Raw genomic sequence first — 13,792 nt, forward strand, 5'->3', positions numbered from 1 at the left:
TGCTTCCTCACACTGGTAATATAACAGAATACTGAAAACTATCAGAATGGTAGATGAGTCTAGCTGTTTAAAATTAGTAAGATTTGTTCCAGTTTATTACTGATAAGGTATTTTCTATTAGCATTCTCAAAAAGCAGAGTAAAAGAAAATGAACGAATTCTGTTATCAAACATGTGACTTTTGTTACCTAACATAATGTAGTCTTCGTAAAATAAATATTACAGCTGCTTATAAAAATCTTTCCATATAATTTAGAAAAAACATATATGTATTTGACTTCTGGTGAGAAGGAATGACAAAAAATGAAAAACAAGTTGCCTTACTCAGCATTAATATTATTTACATGGTCTCATTTTCTTCTTCACTTAACCCTTAACCCTGAAACGATACTAAATAGATTTTATTCTTTTTTGTCAGAAAAAAATATTTTTTAACAAAATAGGCCTTAAAACCAATCCTTACATTTACTGTATTTTAAGAACAATCAATTGTCCAACATTTTCCAGCTGTAAACATATATACTCCTTGACAGAAAACTATACATCAAAACAACATGGATTTAGCAATTTTATCAGGACAATGCCAGTAAGTAGATTTCAGCAAGGTTGGTTCCAACTCATCTGTGATAAATGAGAAGATAAGGCAATCAGTGCACACCATGACACTCTGTGCAGCTAGTTAGACACACTTCAAAACTATTCAGGTGTGCGCACAAGGCTTATGAGTCTTACATAGTTGTGTGTGTGTGGGGGGATGTCTCAATATAAATATATCCTTCATAGTGGCCACCAGAAATGCAGGATCTATTTTGTAAGACAACCCCAAGCAGATAAAAATAATAGATGTTAACAGTTCTGGTCTGGGAGACACCATTCACCATATGTGTTTTATCTGGATCAAAAAACAAAAATCTCTCCTTCCATTTCCTTTTCTCTGTGCAGTTCCTATGCTTGAGAAATGTCTGCAAAATTCCATCACGCCTTTATGGGGACCTCTTTGGGTTTCTAAAGGAGAAGGCTTTAGTCCCACTGGAGCGAAGATATATATCCAAGGAGTATTGTTGGCCTTGTACCAGCGATTAAAATCTGCAAAAAACTACTGTGAACAGGTGAGTTATCCAGTCTCATTTTTTTCTTTTCCATTATTAATTATGTTACTTGTAGAAGCTGTGACACTTTTTGATAAGGAAATGTGACAGGCTGTACAATACACTGTGTATTTTATAAGTAGTTGAACTGTATATTAAAGGGGGATGTCATTCTGTGTAAGAAATTATACAGCTAATGTTTGAGTGCTGCACTGTGCTCTAGCAGACAAACTGCTATGGAAATAATTTCTACTTGTTCTGCTTTAGATAACTTATAGTTGAATATATGTACTTTTTCATAACTTATATTTTGCTAGGAGGGTCCAATTAATGTTAGCTAGACCTGAAATATACTTCACATTTTTAAAGAAATTATGCATGTAAACATAACCAAGAATTGCCTTTTTCTCTCTTAATTGCTTGCTCTGAAGGGAAGCTTTCAGTGATTTGCAAGTCAGTCATGATAGACTTGTTAGGGATATAGAATATATTTAATTTCTATACATAACAGTAAGTATTTATTTCCATGTTACTATAGACAAAAAGTCTCACCAATGTAGTTAATCAGCATTTTGCCCATAGTGAATGTCTATATTTTTCTTAACAGACATATATTTCAATGTCTTTCTGTGTAATGTGTAATGAAGCTGAACTGAATTGGAGTATGCATGCTAACCTTACATGGAACGTGTGTGTGTGTGTGTGTGTGTGTGTGTGTGTGTGTATGTGTACCCATGCAATTTTATATTTAGAAGATATTTGAAAATGCAAGGCAGGAAAACTGGTCAGAAATAAAAGATTTACAGTATATTTCAGGCCATGCACTAAACATGATTTAAGCATGCTCTCAGTCTTTAGAAGGGATTGGTAAGCAAGGTATATGCTTTTTATACAGCACCTCCTACTGTTTAGATCCATAAAGAGAAATGAGCATTTATTTTGGAATAAATTATTTTGTTGCTGAACTAATAGAGATGTAGTAATCAAAGATAGGGAATATATGAGTATATCACAAACATTTGGCTTCACAAATGTTGGCTTTTAACACTGTGAATTAAAACAAAACAGAACAAAAATGGTTCCTTATCTTTAAAACCATTTTTTACCAGTTAAAAACTTTTTGATGCAAACATGAAGAAGGTATATGATAGCTCCAGTAAAGACCCTGTTTCCTAAAATGAGATATGTCTCTAATGCAATTCAAAGTTTAATCACTATTATTGTAAGTAAAGTTAACAGTGAAAAAATTATATTTGCTATTATTTTCAGTGTTTATATTCATCAATACATGCAAACATAATTCTACAGCATAATTGCAATTTTCATGTATTTTATTTCTTTGCTTACATCAAATAATTTCCATATTGATATATGGAAAGCATTTTAAAAGTGCTTCATATAGGAGAATAGAAAACATTTTTATAAAATCTTCACCAACTTGAATTTAGAAAGAAGAGCATATGGTCGAAGGACTATGCATTAATTTGTTTTTCTTTTAACCATATTTGATAGGTTTAAGTTAATAGTAGTAAATGAATACATTTCTTATTACATTTATATCCTAGTTTGGTTTTAATAAACAAGGGTCACATACATAATCCTCCCCATCTTTTTATCCACAAAAACCACAACTCTGTGAAGTAGATAGGGAACAGAAAGTGAGTAGTTCAAACTCACGCAATTACTTTCAAACATAAAAGTCCTGTGTAGTTACATATTTTCACCTTTAAAGCTAACATGATAGAAATTTGGCATGGTTGTACTTATGTTTATTAATCACATTTTGAAAATTAACTCCTCTTCCTGCTTTTTCTTGTCCCCCATTTTATGACAGTCCAAAACATTAGCTGCATTCTAATATACTTACAGTTACTTTCTCCCATCCAAAGTTGTTTATAATTCTGAAAATCATGGGATCTTCTCACAGATATGCTAAAGGACTGTAAAAGAAATCAGCAAATTTTTCATTCCCATAGGGTGGGATTTGTGCTGTTGCAAAAGTGTGGTTGGATTACAAATCACTGTCAGCATGTATTAATATTAAAAAGTGCAGTCTGCAGATATGGTCTGCCATATATCAATAGCCCATATTTTGCTTGTGAATGTTAGAATCCAAACATGGCACAAACATGGCACATCCTGCAGCTCATGGGCTGTCCTATTATTCCCATCACAACTGTGTCTTGCCAGAAGATATTGTGAGTGCTCAAATCAGTCACTCCTCTTGAATAGGAATGAGGCCATGTTGGCATATGTCAGAAGCATCTCATCAGCACATATGTGGTGTATTTTCCTCATCTTTACTAAACTAATATGTGAAATCACAAAATTTTAATAGGCAAATTGTTTCAGGGGGATGTTTTTGAGTTACAGCTGCTATGATGTTATAACAGCAAGATGTGCTTGTTTCTCAGCTGAGGATTTTACTTACCTGCATCTGTTTCTATTTTATATTATGTTGTAATTGTGACCATCTTAATTAAAAAGCCAGCAGTATTAAAATATTAAAGAGTACCTGCCATTAGCTGTACTTATTTTTGAGAGGGTTTGGACTGCAGATAAAATATTCAGAATAATATAATATCAATTGATGGTCCCATTAAAGTATTTCCTCTAATAGCTTAGTCAATCTATATTAACATGTTCATAATACAACCACAAAAACAATATATATTATTTTCCTTAGAGGTCAATCTGCCAACAATAATATGTAGGTTTGCAGCTTATTGAATCTTACCCTTTTAGTGTAGAGAACTGAATGAAATCAAAACATTCAGTTCTCAAACAACTCAAAAAGGGCACAGAATCTTGAGTGCTTTTTACTGAAATACAGTGGATTAATTGAAAGAAGAAAATTGGTTGGGAATACTTGTTGGAAAGATTATGTTTCATTCTCTGAGGGCACTAGAAGACAACTATCCTCCTCCTCTTGTTTTAAACACAGTCACGCTATATGTATTTTATATTTTAGTAACTGCATGAAGTAAGAATGTTTTGGGAGAATCTGAGTGAGGTACTTGATTTGTAGGAAATGAACTTTAAGACTATCAAGATTTCTGAGAATAATATGTGTTTCATTGAATTGCTAAAACGGAAAGACATTTGAAACTGTTTTTTATTTGTGCATATGATTTATATTAGAGATAAGACAAGTATTGTTTTTATATAACTACAGTCTTAACAACACACCTAGCACCTTTAACAAAAGATATCTAATGTATTTTCTGCAGAAACAGATTCCTACACAACAAAATTATCTAACACTATGGCAGGAATATTGAAGTCCATTAGTAAGTGTGGAAAAAGCATAAACATGAAAGCAGTTAACACTTCCAGTGAAGGGCTTGTCCTATCTCATTAGCATTCTTGATATGTAGTTGTGCTGTTGGTGGGGGTGTTGAACAGGAATGCCATTGTGCTGAGCCCAGTGTTTGGGGACAAACACTGCTTTGGAAGGAACGTGTGAAAAGGCCACGGTACTGTCAGTGAATGAGGAAGGCTGTGTGTTCCCTATGCTTCAAGCAGGGAAGCTGTCATTCAGAACTCCAGCATAGCTAAATAGAGGCCACAGAGAAGACTGAAATACCTTTTTAAATGATATTACTGGTTTGTAATCATTTGTGGTTCTTTAGAATAACATGGTGAATTAGTTATGTCATTTACTAAGCTCAAGGAGATACTACTCAGTATGTGCAGGGAGACATAAAAATGAATGCAGTAAAAGATATTATTGTTGCCATTTTGTACCCCTTGAATCTGTGATAAAAACAGCTTAACTTCTTCAGATTAAAACAGGTAATTATTATGGGAGATATTGGGTTTTTTTCCAAGTTATATTAAAGTTTATGTCCCTCCTATATTATATTACATACTTGGATATCATTGGGCATGATTTAAAAAATATTTGATAAGGAAAACAAAAATATAATAATTTATGTGAAATAATGTATTAGTTTATATGTTTTTTAAAATGAATCTAATAACCTCAAACTTTCTTAATTGAAAAATATTTTGATTTGCTGCATTTTCCCTAACAGTAGTGACATTATCTGTAGTCTCACAAGCATCACAGGAATCACAATATTGCAATTTTAATTTGCATATAAATGATTTCTCTAGACTCAATTTTTACATTAATTGACATTTAATCATGCTATTATTTGCAATTACTGCATTTAGATATTAGACTTTGGTAATATTGGATAAGCATACAGAACAGTCTTCATAATTTCCTTTACTTTTAATTGTATCTATGATATGATTGCTAAGTAGCCTATTCTTTCTATGTAGTTTACATAAAAATACAGTATTATACTGAGTGTCAGTCTATAGCATTAAATTATAATGGTGTTATTAACATTATAAATATTTGCTTCATTCTAGAAATTTTTTCATAATAATTACTTCCTGCTGAAATCTTATATTAAATTTCTTGAGGGCTGTCTATAAATTCACATCACTTTACACTATTTTAGAATTCTAGTAAATAGTTGCTTCAGTATAATTGCAGAAGGAAGCTAAAACTGGAAGGAAAAGAGATTATAGTGAAATAGCTCTGCAATTGATTATAGTTTTTAAACCTTTTCATTTCAAGCAATGCTTTAAAACTCTTAAAGGAAAAAAATCAGATTCAAATGAACATGATATTGAATGCTAGCAGTATTAAGATTTTTCTACATAAGTATAAGAATGTGAAGACAGTTAATATATTCCTAATATATAGACTACAAGAAATCTGCTATTGAAGAAGCTTTTAAAAATAGACTTTATAAAGCTCTATAGATATCTTAAGCTCTTATTAAAATTTTAAATTATATTTCTCTAAATTTATTTAGAAACTTATTTTTCTAATTTTTCATTTTCTTCATAGGTCCTATAAATGTTTTAAAAATCAAATTGTTTGTAGATGTGAATACTACCTGAATATTTCCATGTAACCAAGCTGTATTCTAGTTATTAGAAGTATTTTAAAAACCTTAAACTTGGGTCTTTTCCAAAGTGTCATGCCTTGAGCAGGCCTAACATCAGTTAAATGAAGTGAAAATTGCATTCTTGTCTTGATAGAGATGAAAATGGATTTCTGGTCATGAAATAGATGTAGTTGTCACTTTTTAAAAAAGGTGTCAGCAGTTTGCTTCAGCATCTAAGGTGCCAATTCAGTGTGACAGTAAACTTGTGATCTGAGCAATCAATAAAATGCTTCAATAACGTCTGCTTCATTACACTTATAATAAGAAGCTATAGATCTGTGGCACATAAAATGTTCATAAAGAGGATATGTGAGGGCTGGCTGTAATAATTTTTCTTAGGAACACAGCAAGTGCAATGTTGCCATCTAGAGTTGTGGATAAGCAATTTTTCTCTGATACAATAATCTTTGCTAATTTTAAACTCTGTTTCTTATTGTGGATGGAATGTTTGAGAAACAGATTTTTTTTTAGTTGGGTGGGATTTTTTTTGGCATCAAAATATTTATCCTTGAAACATAAGGCATTCTATTTTTGGATACCATATGATACGTGTTTCTGAAATTTCTTTAATCAATAGGTCCTTGATTTGGTTTTAAATGAAAAGGTATTTTCCGTGTTACTGCTATGATGAAAATATAAATTAGAAACATTTTGATTAACCACCAAGAGAGAGAACAATATAAATATAGCAGATAATCCTCAAAATATTATTGCAAATTTTTAATTAAGATTTCAATAATATTTTACTTGATTTAAAGAATCTTCAATTCCTAAGCAAAGAAAAATATATAAACAAATATAAACAAATATACCTAAGAGCACAAATATTCAATGGAGTATAATTATTTTCATCATTATAATATCTTTTCATGCAAAAAAAATCATTTGATTGTCATCAACTGTGAACAATTTTTAACTTTGCTAACCATAAGTGGACAATTATAATGAAATATGGATCTTTTAAGTGTTATGTAAAAATGTATATCAAGATATATATATATGAGAAGCTCCTATGTACATACATTTTTCTTGTAACTATATCTTTTTTCCTCTTTTCCTTTTGTTATTGTTCCTCTCTGTTATTTTTATTAAATAAATGAAAACAAATAATAAAAACCACAAAATTTTGCTAACAATTCTAATTTTACCTTACATTTATTTAGTTTTGGTTTAAGTTTTGCCTACAACTTAAATACAACAAACTGTATTTGGCAGGATTTGTACAACACAGATATAAAGTATAGTTTACAAATCTGTAATACCTAAGCTAACACAACTGCTAAATCAGAACAAGTTTACATGAAGTTTGAGTACAGTGTGCAAACAAATCTAATCATAAACAGATAGCTTAAATATGAGCAATTGTAAATCATTTATCCTCTTGAAAAGAATAACTTTATTCACAAATTTTCTAAGCATGTTCTATATATTTGGGGGCTAATACTGCTTCTAGTGCAAGCAGTAATAATACTGCTTCTAGTGCAAGCATTAATAAATATGTGTGGGATATTATTTAGTTATTTATTTTGTCATATTTACATGGCCCCCATCTCATAGGCAAATGACTCTGGATGGTGCACAACAAAGCTAAAAATGATATTATTATCATTAGATTCTGCGCAGAGCACTTTGGACAGCAAGTAACTTCCATTGGTTTTGATTGTTTGCAGCATTTTCAGCTTTGTCCCAAGAGATATTAATAAATTTAGGATCTTCCTTAAGTGTTTGGCACCAAGTTTTCTGAGTTTGGCCTCATTTCCTTTTTCCTCCAGGAGGTATCCAACATAGTACAATTTTTGGATGCTGGTCTTTAGACATATATAAGATACTGTATGGGCAATAAACTACATCCAATGATATGTATAACAAATATTAATATTTAACTCCCAGAAAGTTAAGAAAAATGTGGCCAGCCCTATTTCAGGGAGAAGTTTCCATAAACCGGGAGCTACAGCAGAAAAACCCTGTTGCTTAGAACCCACCAAGTAAAGCTCCCTAGCAGGATATTTTTCAAGGCCATCCCTTATGCCCGAGTGCATTACAGTAGTCCAATGGGAGGTGTTTAGGACAGGAATGACTGAGTAGAACCCCTGGATACACAATAAGAAGTTGAGTAAGAAGAAGACTTCCCTAGCCATGGTCACAAGTTTAGGATAACATCCAGTTTGTGCATGGGATTTATTTGGGGAAAACAGGGCAATGTGACCTTGTCCAACATCAAAAATTGTGTAGCCCTAGAAATGGCAGGCCCCCAAACCCCAAACCACTCAATCTATTCCCTCATCATACTAACTGAATCTACTCCAAAGAAAGGAGGCGAGCCAGCAAAACACTGTCCTATTCTTTCCCAATTCTCTGAGTCAATCCAGAAGATAATCCGTTTCATTCAAAGTCTGAGCAACCTTGAAACTACAGAAGCTACTGAACAACCACCTGCTCAACCACATTATCCAAAAAGAGGAAGTTAAGTATTGGATGACAGATGCTGAGCAGATTCTTCCACATCTTATTTTATTTTATTTTTATTTATTTGATTTGTCAATCGCTTACAAGATAATAGGTATAAGTATATACATAGTTATGAATACATGAAATGGGTACATATAAGAAAAATAAAAGAAACAATAGGTCAGGGACAGCAGGCACATTGGTGCGCTTATGCACGCCCCCTACAGACCTCTTAGGAAAGGGGTGAGGTCAATAGTAGACAGTCTAAGGTTAAAGTTTTTGGGGTTTAGGGGAAGAAACTACAGAGTCAGGTAGAGTGTTCCAGACATTGACCACTCTGTTGCTGAAGTTGTATTTCCTGCAATCAAGTTTGGTGTGGTTAACCTTGAGTTTGTTTCTATTGTGTGCTCTTGTGTTGTTATGGTTGAAGCTGAAGTATTCATTGAAAGGTAAGCCATTGCAATGTATGATTTTATATACCATACTTAGATCAGACCAAAGACGGCATAATTCAAGGTTTTCTAAGTCTAGAATTTCAAGTCTGGTGGCATAAGGTATTCTACAATGAGTAGAAGAGTGGAGAACTCTTCTTGTGAAATATTTCTGGACTTTCTCAACTGTGCTAATATCAGATATGTAATGTGGGTTCCAGACTGATGAGCTGTATTCGAGTATTGGTCTAGCAAAAGTTTTGTATGCTCTAGTTAGTAGTGTGATATTACCAGAGAAAAAGCTACGTAGGATTAGGTTAACAACTCTTAATGCCTTTTTGGCATTAAGAATCCCCACAGGGCATTCTAGAAGTCCCCTCTATTCAAGAGGACACATGTCACCTGTAGAACCACAGGGAGACTATCTGCAGATGCAATAAAAGCAGACAAGTGCTGACACTTCACTGCAATTATCACAATAAAATAGGACTTAATGGCTGTATCCATTTTTGGTTGAGTTCATCTAACATAGAACACCAGCAATGCTCTGGATGTTTCTTCTCTTATTTCTATTGCCTTAACTCCCTTGTGAAACACAAGGACTGCTGGGATGCATAAGATGGGAAGGGTTGTGTAGTGGAATGTGTGAATGCCCTTAGAGAAAGAAGGGAAGAGATGCTGCTTAGGAAACAGTCAGACAAAAGATATGTGGAGCCATCAGTCATTTACCAGTCGTGGAAAGAAACTTAGGAAGGACACATCCTAATGAATCAAACAGTTAAAATGGGAGGAAGAAAGATTGTGCCTTCAGACTTGAAAGGTTCTGTTAATGTAGTCTTACAATAAAGTAGAATTGGTTCATATTGTCATGTTTCCTGTTTGGCTTATTTGGGAGTTCTGACAGGCTGCATAGGTGTTATCCAATCCAAAGCCTCAACTGCCCTCTTATTCCAACAGCAACCAAGGGTTCAGGTAGACCATACTGAGATCAACAGGAACAATTTTCAGTTCCCTCTGAAAACTATGGAGTCCATCAGTTGTTGGAGGCAGATTAATCTTCAAACCAATCTGTCTATAGGGAGGCAACACCTCCTACAGTGGATGGTAGTTGGGAGACACCAAAAGCTCCCCCAGTTTCATATCAGATAACCATTGTTCCAACAGGAATACCAGATCCAGTGTGTGACCAGCATCATAGTACTGATGAATTACCAAACTGCTCCAGGCTTTACTCTCAGTGAAGGCAGACTGAAATCCCTCGTCTCCTTGACTTACCTGGGGTCTTGGCAGATTCCAAATGTGAAACCCAACTGGACATATCTCAAAAAGGGCACTTCCCCTTCTGGGTCCAGCCAGGTCTTAATAATATATTTATTGTCATCTCCCTCACCAATGATTAAATCAAAGATGGGGGAGGTGTTATTACAGATTGACCTGGCATTTAGAAGCAGCAGCTGAAAGCCAGGACTTCTGAAGATCTGCTGACTGGGTTCAGAGGCAGGGAGCTGGAACAAGGAGCTGGAAAACAAAACTGATAAAAGACATCAGTCACAAGTTCTCTGCGAATCTTTCCCTATGGCTCTTACTGAGGTGAAGGAATCAATTCAGAGTGGGAAAACCCACACTCTACAATAAAACACCTAACTGGCAGATGGAACTGAGCCAATGTGATTATTTTGTTTTTCTCTGAAAGTAACAGAGGGAAAAAAAAAAGGCATTCCATTAAGAGCGTTTCCACAGTAGTCTACCCCACAACTGCTACTCACTGGACCATTGCCAGCATCTCCAAAATTCCACAGTCCCGATAAGCTTTCCAGATTAAAAAAAACCTGCCAGAATGTAGCTCTTGAGAATTCCTCAACAAAGCTCAAAGGTTATAGTGGCAGCTAACAGGACTGCAGATGCAGCAAGAGGGATTCGGTTATGTTCAGGATTGTAAATGCAACCTGCCCATTTCTCAGGCCAGTGCCAGACCCACAAGCATGACAAGTGCTACAAGCATAACATGGTCCAACCAGTGTAATTAGTTCCAGTTCTCCAGCTCATCCTTCAACATGCTCTTTCATCTCTAAGCCCCAAGCATAGTCAGTGCCAGGTCGATGGGCATGCTAAATGCTTTAACCAGTCTGTCCTTCAAGACTTCTGGCTCTTCCAACCCTACCAGCTTCCAAGACCAAAGGGTGAGACTCATCCTTGTTGCATCCCCCTGTCTGCTTCTCATGCCTCCAGGTCCTAAGCATGGCCAGCACAAGTCTCCACAATAAATGCCACAACCACTAATGAACACAGCTGGTATGGCCAAGAGCACCACCTTCTCAGTTCTTCCAGTTCCTCCAACCTGTCTCACCTCAAAAAAACCAACACTCCAAAACCAGCATCAGATCAGGAAGGTGCCATTAATAAAAATATAATAAAATTCAGTCCTACAACTGAAGGGACAAACCATCCAAGGCGCTCTGCCAACTAACCAGAACTGGAATTTCTAGTACTTTATCCATTTTTCAGTATTCTGGAGTGCACCATCACTAACAGGATGCATGAGCATCTACCTTCATAGTTACTTTATTCACAAACAGGATGGTCATCATGAATTTAAGAAGATTATTCTAAAAAACCCTTCCATGTTCTGCTGTGCCTCCTCATCTTGGTATGTGTTGGGCAGCAGCGATAAAAGAAGATACTGGAAGCAGATGATTTAGTGATAATAGCAAAAGCATCACCTCATGTATGGGAGATAAAAATGGTAAACCATTCCTGTATTTTTTTTTTACAAAGGAAACCACATGGATGAAAAATATAAATGGAGAAAATCTGTCTATGTGGTGTTTAGGAGTCAAAATGACTTGATGGCACATGATTAACCACTTCTAAGAAAAGGAAGATTAGAAAGTATACATTACAAATAACAAAAATTCTGTACAGCATTTTATGGATTCATTTTAATATTGTCTTCTCAGGTGAAACTAAACTTAGAGATCATTTCCCACCAATACGGTAGATGTGTGTTTTGTATATGAGTGTGTGCACATACATACATACATACTTGTGAGTGCATGTGCATATCAATATGCATATACATTGGCCAGATTCCACAAAATAGAGCAATAAATAAATTAATAGAGCAATAAATAAATTAATCTTAATTGAATTATTGATTACTGATTACTTATTCATAAAATAAATTGTAAAAATAAACAAAAATTGTTCTCCATTATGAAGGTAAAGGTTGAGTTGAAGTTGATTCCTGGTGAATTCATGAATGTACTTGTAAATTTTCTTAGTAATAATATGCAAGTTACACTTCCGGCTTGTGGTTCTTCAGTGCAGGCAGGATTCCGTGGCTCTGCACGGTTTCTGCCTGTGTTCACTGCCTGAGTGCCTCGAGCCATTTGGCTTGGGGCTAAGCCACCTTGTAGAAGGTGGTGAAGACTGGGGGGTTCTGGCAGGGACGAGAGACATCGCATCTCTTCCCTAGCTGGCTAAATCTCCCTCTCCGACGGCAACTGAACGGCGATCTTTTATGGCCGCCATTTAGAAGAGCCCAGCCGGGGAAAGAAATGTGCTGGAGGGGTTTGTGAAGAAATGAAACTGATTTTGCTGACCGGGACAAAGGAACAGTGAAAGTATCCTGGTATTTAACACCTACTAAAGACACATTGTTCCCAGACTGAGTAAGCAGCGAATGGATATCAAAGGAAAACTTTTTTTTCTTTTCACTCTCCTTCCAAACGGAACAGCTTTGAGAGAAATCGAAACCCGCATTGAAGGTATGCTAAATGCTAAAGACTGTGCTAATGCCAAAGGGATATGGATTTCTAAATATTTAAAGAAAATTTTTCTTCTGCTGTGAGTGGGAAGGGAGAGGAAAAAAAATTGAAATTGAAAATAAGGAGCAGACTGCCTAGAATTTTAAAGAGCCATTTGAACATTAATAAGACTTCAAAAGACATATTATAATTGGAATTTTGTGATTTAATAGCAACCCCAGAAAAAGAAATGGAAGAAGGGAAAAAGTGCTAAATGAAATAGTTTATCTGGATTGTTTGGTGACTTTGCATCTTTTGGGAAACTTTTTTTCTTTGTTTAAAAACACTCGGGTGGTTGTTTTGGGAAAAATTTTTCCTCTTCATAATGGCACCACTTTTGGATGAATTTAAAACTGAATATCTAAAATATAAAAAGGAAGAACAAGACTGGAAAGATACCTTGACATTCTTTTTCAATCTCTAGAAATGGCGGTGCATTCCTATGGAGAATTGATTGCGCAGCAGGATAATTGGGACAAAGAAGGAACCATTTTTGATGAACATGTGACCCTATTGGGGGAGAAGAAGGAGGAAGAGGAAAAGGAAAAAGGATTTTAAAACTTAAAAACAACCAAAAAGATAAAAATGAGTTGAAGGGTGGATATAAGATTAGGAAACAACAGGAAGGGGGAAAGCACAAGAATAAAAGGGAGGTGGAAAGACAAAGGGGTGAACAGGGTAAGGAAAAGAAGAAGCAAGGGAGAAAGGAAGGGGTGAGAAGTCTCAATGATGGGAAGCAAGATTTGAAGAAACAAAATTTATTTATAGACAATGGGTAAATTTAATTGAAAAAGGGATTCTGTAAGGTACATAAGATTGTGTTATTATAGGCATTTATAGAATAAAATGTTAAAGATATAAATATATAAATAAGTATTAATAGGTACGATTAAAATTTTTCTTTTTCTCTTTATATAATATATTGTGTGACTTTAGGATGTGCTAAACAGAATCCCAATACAAGTTATGTGTGATATTAAGTATTATCAGGTCAGGGAAAGAGTTAAAGGCGTCATACTCTAATTAGTGTACAGGAGAGGTTTTGTTTAA

At 34.7% G+C, this 13,792-nt stretch overlaps 1 protein-coding gene across 1 annotated transcript in view; it reads left to right on the forward strand.

The window, feature by feature from the left end:
* Positions 1–13,792, forward strand: part of DCDC1 (doublecortin domain containing 1) — a 283,783-nt gene that overhangs the window by 62,217 nt on the left and 207,774 nt on the right. Inside the window, exon 8 of the mRNA XM_087921221.1 lies at positions 942–1,108. Within this exon, the coding sequence (XP_087777347.1) occupies positions 942–1,108 (167 nt within the window). The remainder of the gene's footprint in view (positions 1–941; positions 1,109–13,792) is intronic.

Source organism: Pseudonaja textilis, chromosome 1 (genome assembly GCF_049901715.1).
Source record: "Pseudonaja textilis isolate UNSWEBS1 chromosome 1, rPseTex1.2, whole genome shotgun sequence".
Lineage (NCBI taxonomy): Eukaryota > Metazoa > Chordata > Lepidosauria > Squamata > Elapidae > Pseudonaja > Pseudonaja textilis.